Genomic DNA, 7,598 nt, shown 5'->3' with positions numbered 1-7,598 from the left:
CCGAGCTGCTGCTTCCTCCTGCTGACCCTCGCCGAGCTTGCTGCCGCCGCAATGGGCTCTGCCTTCCCCGAGCTGCTGCTTCCTCCCGCTGACCCTCGCCGAGCTTGCTGCTGCCGCAATGGGCTCTGCCTTCCCCGAGCTGCTGCACAGGTTCGTGCTCTCCCAAATCTAAGGAACTTCAGACTTGTGGTTCTGTGTACTTTCTGAAGTTGTGAGCTTCAGATTTGTCATTCTGGGTACTTCTTAATATTCTAATTTGTGCTCCGCCAAATGATCTCAAATTCTCCCAGAAATTCATGGTTTTCCGTAATTGTTTCAATGTTTCCTGCATAATTTCAATTTTAGGCCAAATTTGACCCAAAAATAGGCTGGAAATGATCTGTTTTTAAGTTTATCTATTTCTGTTCGGCCAAGTGAGCTCAAATTTTCCCATAATGCTCAATTTAAAACTCTTTATTTTCTGGAATTGTTTCAACCTTTTCTTAGTAGTTTGATTTTTTGGCCAAAAAATTTGTGCATCATCAAGCTACCACTTGGACAGCATTTCTTCACAAATCATGGCAAGTGCAAACATTTGGTTACAATAATAGATAGTCTGACTCTGACATCCATACATAAGAATCAACAAACATAGTTCGACACAAAAGGACACGACATAGCATGTTCAGCCCCCAAAAATGACATGGCATAGCATCTAGTTCACCACATAAGCACGTCACGATCTGATCTACGTTCTTTTTCTCTTAGGGGTCAACTTTCTCGCACGCGAGGTTGAAGGTATCTCTGTTGGCTCTGATGATTCATCATCTAAGGCCATAGCCAGCATCCTATAAAGAGTGGAATAGTAAACATGAGAGATCAACTTTGGACTGCAATGAAATAATCATTTTACTGTATATTACCTTCTTGTCACTGGCCTAGGACTATCATGGAGACTGGCAGGAATAGTAAGCATTTGCCTATTGGGTGTGCCAAGAGGAGCACCACCAATTTGCCTGTTGGGTGTGCCAATAGGAGCACCACCAATTTGAGGTCCTGGCTCATCATCTTCAGCAGGATATGTTCTTGCTCTCTGTTTTCTCTTCCTGCAACATGATACAAAATGCATATAACTGGAAACAATTCATAACATGACAAAAGTAATGCAAAATATAATTGGTTATATAATTACCTTTTTTGGGACCATTTAAAGGGAAACCAGCTTGTCTGTGACCTAGTTCATTGCATCTTTTGCATCTGTTTTGGCTGCCCAATTGTTTAGGTTCTTTCTTTTTTGGACCACCTTTTCCACCTTCGAGGGCACTCTTGTACCTCTGCTTTCTAGGCCTTCTAGGCGGTCTTCCTTTGTCAATCGGTGCATCCATGTCGAAACCAACATCCACATGAGGCCATTGACTCCTATCTGTCATGGGCTCAATCTCACCTACATAAGCTGCCCTAAACTTGTCCAAGGAGAAATAATTATGAACATAGTCTACCCATTTGGGGTTTCTCCTCCCCATCAAAAATACTAGAGCATGCTCACAAGGCTTTCCGGTGTGCTGCCACTCCAAACAAGTGCATTCATGTTTGTCAACCTTCACAACATGCCTAAGACTGTTTTTGCTTGTGTCCCTGACTTCACAACTACCATTACCTGATTTTCCAACTTTTAGATGACCAAGCCCTCTAGTCCTATTGAAAATCTGTTGAATAACAGCAGGAATGATCTTTCCCCTCAATTTCTCCCCAATTCTCCTTCTTTTGTATACTAGTTTCATCAACAATTCTCTATATGTGTCAGCAAGCTCATCAACAGGCAAGTCTTTATAATCTTTTATCCAGTTATTAAAAGACTCGGCCAGATTGTTGTTTATATAATCACACTTGATGTCTGCATTGAAACTGCATCTCATCCACTTCAAACTGTGATAGGTTGACAAATATTCATGCACACGGCTACTAGCTACCAAGACTTTCTGCATATGATGGGAGAAAACTTCAGGCCTATATGCCCTAGCAGCAGGCCACATCCTACCAAACACATCACCTTTGAATTTTTTTGTGAAGTTTGCCATCAAGTGCCTAAAACACTCTCTCTGTTCCACATGAGGAAAAACCTTTTTGACAGCATTTTCTAAACCTTTGCATGCATCTGTACATATAGCTAAGTTAGGGACTGAACCTAAAGCTCTATTGAGTTGTGACATGAACCAAGTCCAGTTTTCCTCGGTCTCTCCATCAATGAACCCAATTGCAACAGGAAACATCCAGTTATGACCATCTAATGCTGTACAAGCTGCCAAGTGTCCTCTCCATCTACCATTCAATGCCGTAGAGTCTATGCTGAGATATGGTCTACAACCAGCTAGAAAACCATCTATGGAAGGTTTAAGAGCCATAAAGAATCTGTGAAAGTGGACTTTACCATCTACTACCTTGGTATCAACCTCTACGATGCTCCCTGGAGATCTCTTCTCAACTTCTGCTTTGAAGTTATGCAAATTCTGAAAACTCTGCTTCAAAGTGCCATAAATCTGTTTTTAGGCTCTAGATTTACCCGCCCAAACTGTATCATAACCAATGGTGATGTCATAAGTTTCTTCGAGTTTCTCTTGTAGTTCTTTACATCCTATGGTAGGATCATTCTGGAGTATACTCATTGCCTTGGCTTCAACCCAACCTTGTGTTGCCATGGTGGTTTTTACTCTGCTACTCGAAGAACACTTGTGTTTCTTACTCATCTTAGTGACGTGCATCCATACAAAACAAATGGCCTATGAGAAATAGTACTGCATTCAATAAAAGAAAATTAATCACTACCTCCGATCCATATTACTCATACTTAAGTTGCGACAAGTAATATGAATTGGAGTACTAGAAACAGAAGTTATTGTTAGCAAGAAAGTTCTTAGTACCCTTATTGTTTTCTTATCAGCCCTTAAACGAGCAGTTATTCTCCATGGACACTTGATGCCTCTGCATAGTCCGAGATATCTTTTTTTGTCTGTTTTATATCCCCATATGTCAATTTCATTGTTAATGGCATATTGTTTTATTGCCATCCTGAACTCTTCCATTGAAGGAAACAAGGCACCTACATACATACGAGGGTTCTCTTTGTCATATGCAATCTCCTCCTCTTGAGCTATCTTGTCATCAACAGGAATAGCAGCCTCAGTTAATAGTTGTTGGTCCTCCTCATCAGTGAGATACGCATCTTCACTAGGTGGTGAAGAAGGTGCTTCATGTGTCTCATCCTCCTCGATACCTAGAAAATCACACATATTCTCCTCTGTAACTGGAACATCCACTTCATCTTCATTTGGAGGAGCAATCTCAATTAGGCTCCAATCAATTGGTGGTTCTATGTCCAACACCACCGAAAACCCGCATTGCTCATTGCTTTCAGCAATGTTAGAAATTGATGGCATATTGGGTTGAACAACATCACATGTTGCAAAGTTAATATCATTGTCAACAAAAGCACTTGTTTGACTCGCCATTGATTGAACAACCTCAAGTGCTTCCTCATTCGCATTGTCCACAACCACAGATGATGTAGCACTGCATAGTACATCATCCATAGCTGATTTTAGGATTTTAGGTGCCTTCTCAACAGGTGCCTTCTTAGGTTTCTTAGCAGCTGGTTCCTTAGTAGGCTTGTTAGCTCTCTTCGCGGCAGATTTCTTAGCAGGTTTTGTATGCACCTCAACTAGCATCTTCACCTTTTCTTCCTCTCCCCACATATGGTCAAGCAAATGGCTTCTCAATTGCTTGGTGCTAAACAGTCTGCATTCCTCATCAGAATCCGTATCATAGCCAAACAGATGCACCTCCTGCCATGGGCCCCATGGTATGTATTGGCTCAAGTCGTATGCAAATTTGTTTAAAGTGAGCCCCTTCCATCTAATCTGCATTTCAATATCCTGCCGCTCCATTTGTTCCTCGGCGCCATCAGCAAGCATGGCCCGATATGGAAGAACTCTAACTTTAATGTTAACATGAACAGGCTGCTTCACCCTACAGTGAAATATTCGAAGTTTACGGTTAGGTTGTTCATTGACGGAAATGCGGATATAGTATCATTCTCACCTTTGTATCTTCAGAGCAATATCCTCAGCACCCATATTAGGGCCATCATCCATAGCATCCATCCTCCACAGATCAACCGTACATGCTCTGCAACAAACTTGTTATTCTCTTTACATGTTTATTCAACAGGTGCCTAATGGCTTTTATTTTATCTTCAGGTTTCTTAACATTAACAATCAAGTGGAAACTAATGGCAGGACTCTGAATTTGCAAAAAATCTGGAGATGATTTTTTTGGAGTTTGTTGATCAACTATGTTTTAGGGATAAATCTGGGAGTTGGTTCAGACTCATACTAAGGCAAAAGGTGGACGTATTGACATGTTGCACTAGAGGAACAACGACCTTGGGGGAGCAGGTGACGGTCGAAGGAATGGCATATAGTGGCACATCTTACCAGGTTGCAGCCGCCGGCGCCGCCGCCGTCGTGGTGGAGATCGAGGTCGCCTTCGCCGCACCCACCCAAATCGTATCAGACGAGCGTGATATCTGGGACAGAACGATCGGGGTTGGCTGCCTCTCACGTAGATCAACACGAGGGCTTGTTGGTCATTTTGCTGTGGCCCGTCTCGTCGGGGGCAAATCCTCAAGATTACAGCAAATGCGTGGCAAATCCTCAGTTTCAGGGTAAACGGGGGCAAATCCTTAAAGTGTAATTAAAGGCGTGGCAAATCCTCAAATTCCCCAGGAAAGATAGAATAGGGCGACGTCTAGAGGTGCGAGGCGAGGTACACAGCGTGTCCCACATACCGTGAGGCTGAGGGAGAGGGGGCTCGCGCCCCCGATAATGGCAAAGGCACGGAGGACCAAACGCTCGAGGGGACAGGCCGCGTGCCTCGGGAGAGACAGGCGGCGCTCCCCATGGGACGGCCTTCCTGGTGAGCAGTTGGACACCATCAAGATCAACCTTACATGCTCCCCATATGACTTGATTGTGGCGCGTGAAAAGAAATAGAAGAACACAACTTCGATGAAGAACGAGCAAGGGCCGTGGAGACGATGCTAATGGAGGGACACGGAGGAGATCCATTTATAGCTTGTAGAGCGGCGACAATGGAGCGGTGAGTGGTGGGCGGTGGAAGTCTATCCATGGAAAGTTACATAATCCTCCGCAGATGAAGGAACACATGTTATGGAGAGAATACCGGAAATGACCAGAGCATTCACGTGGTTACATCATCAATAGCATCATGCATGCATGCAGCGTGTAGAAACAACCCACCACCAACAAACTGAAGAGTTGACCAGGAATCAAATCGCTAGAAAACCGCTGGGTACACCCGAGAACGCACCCCGCCAGTGTTGGAATTTTGCTAGTAGGCCTTTGACCCAAAGCCCAACTAAAATTCTGAAATTCTCTTGGCCCATTCATGCACACATGTGAGTGGAGTGAGTGAGACTAAAGTTTAGTCCCAACCCGAAAGTTGAGAGAGAGAGAGAGTTGTACCTCTTTATAAGGTGAGCTCTTCTACCACTTGTATGAGCATGAGAAGAGGAGACCTACACGCGCGCTCCTCCTCCTCGCCACGCCTCGTCACGACGCGTCGCGGGTTGCGGGATTGAGCCGAGCCGAGGACAGAGCTATGCACGTTGTCTATATTTTTGCTGCTTGGGAAAAATTAATGAGTCATTAATTAATAATTAATGGACACGTTAATTACTAAACCGTTTCCGATTCTTTTGGACCATGACGACTCGGACGTGGGGTTTACTCCCACGACCTACCCGGCCCGCACTATATAGTCAGGCAGACGTCTACCCTAGCCGCCGCCACTTTGTTTGGTTTCTCACCACCGTTCCAGATCATTGTGCCGCCAAGCAAGTCTTCTCCATCCCTCATTTCGGCGTGCACCGGAAGAAGGGACAGCAGGCCTTCGGAACCCCGCCTCTCCTGATCCTGTACGGGAGAGGGGCGATAAGGTTTTTGTGGAGCGCACTCGTGCGACTGCTGGCAGCGACGACTTCGCGAACGACGACTTCTTCCCCGACCTCGGCAACCTCATCCTCGACAACATGGGCGACAATGTCAACGCCGGCGGTGCTGCACCCGCTGCACCGTATGTTATTCTATCCTTCTTGTTCGAGATCGTGGTAGAATTCATGTTTCTAGTATGTGCCCTAGATGTGATCTGTTCATCTACTATGCTAGTTCGCATGATTAGTTTAATCTTTGTTATTGCTGTCATGATCTATTTCCTATTTATTCGGATTAAATCTCGTAGTAGTTTGCTCATTTTTACAACAATCAAAAAACCTGATTATAGGCAATTTACTCCGAGTGGTTTTGCTGCGCATCTGAAGCCGCCTGCCTTTAAGGGGGCGCAATATAAGAGGTAGCGCACGAGAGCAGTGTACTGGTTTCAGACCATGGGCTGCTATGACGCCACCAAGGGCAAGCCTGAGGGCGATCTTAATCCAGCACAACTGGTGAAAGTGCGTTATATCGACTAGGGGGGGAGGGGTGAATAGACAATTTTTATGAATTCTTCACTGAGGAATTTGCAGGTGAGGAAATTCCTCAGCAAAGAACTACTAGCAGCAGAATAAGTACTCAGAAGTAAACATAACAGAACACAAGCATAGTCATCATGATGAAATGAAGACAGGCACAGAGTACAGAAAGCGTAAGCACAGGATAACACAGGATGAAGACAAACAGATTGAAGAAATTGAACTGAGGAAATTGAGAAAATCTTCAGTCAAAGTCTTCAAACACAGATATGAACAAGCACACAACACAGTTATGAGGAAATGAAAAAGTTGAGGAAATAGAACCAGTAAGCTTGGTGAAGACAATGATTTGGTAGACCAGTTCCAACTGCTGTCTCAGTTGTATGTCTGGTTAGGGCGGCTAGGTAATCAAACCTAAGGACACACAGTCCCGGACACCCAGTCCTGAACACGCAGCTCAGGACACTCAGTCCTCACCATATTCTCCTTGAGCTAAGGTCACACAGACTCGCTCAATCACTCATGGTAAGTCTTCAGGTGACTTCCGAACCTTCACAATTTGGTCACTCGGCGATCCACACTTCCTCTTGGATGCTCTAGACCATGACGCATAACCGTTTGGAAGAAGCACAGTCTTCAAAGGTAACAAGCGTCAGATCCACGCAGGATCAATCTCTTCAGTGATGCTCAATCACTTGGGGTTTGTAGGTGTTTGGGTTTGGGTTTTCCTCACTTGATGATTTTCGCTCAAAGTCCTCGGAGGATAGGATGCTCTCAAATGACAAGTGTCAGTTTCTCTCGGAGCAGCCAACCAGCTAGTGGTTGTAGGGGGCCGGCTATTTATAGCCTAGGGAGTAGCCCGACATGATAAGACATAAATGCCCTTCAATGATAAGACCGTTAGGTGGATAGATATTTTGGGACAGTTGGTGCATAGCACAGCAACAGTCAGAATTTTGAGTGGCGAAATCCTCAGGGCTATCATGTTTCTCATTGTGTAGGCAATCCGCACTGGCGAATTCCTAACTCCTCAGTCAGAACAAATTCCTCAGAGACTGCCGGCGTTCTGGGAATG

The 7,598-nt window shown here is 44.7% G+C and overlaps 1 protein-coding gene across 1 annotated transcript; it reads right to left on the bottom strand.

Moving 5' to 3' along the window:
- Nucleotides 1-560: 560 nt before the first annotated feature.
- On the bottom strand, nucleotides 561-2,747 carry LOC119273595. Its single transcript, XM_037554705.1, has 2 exons — nucleotides 903-2,747; nucleotides 561-827 (listed from the first exon to the last, which is right to left on the bottom strand). Exon 1 carries the CDS (start codon nucleotides 2,379-2,381, stop codon nucleotides 1,050-1,052), a length of 1,332 nt encoding a protein of 443 aa, XP_037410602.1. The 5' UTR covers nucleotides 2,382-2,747; the 3' UTR covers nucleotides 561-827; nucleotides 903-1,049.
- Between the last annotated feature and the right edge of the window lie 4,851 nt (nucleotides 2,748-7,598).

Source organism: Triticum dicoccoides, chromosome 3A, assembly GCF_002162155.2.
Source record: "Triticum dicoccoides isolate Atlit2015 ecotype Zavitan chromosome 3A, WEW_v2.0, whole genome shotgun sequence".
Classification (NCBI taxonomy): Eukaryota; Viridiplantae; Streptophyta; class Magnoliopsida; order Poales; family Poaceae; genus Triticum; species Triticum dicoccoides.
Note: the sequence above shows the minus strand (reverse complement) of the source record. Positions and strands in the feature narration are given on the sequence as shown.

What these genes read in the sequence shown, in the direction of transcription:
- LOC119273595 (XM_037554705.1), bottom strand. Translation starts at nt 2,381, where the DNA reads ATGGCTCTTAAACCTTCCATAGATGGTTTTCTAGCTGGTTGTAGACCA.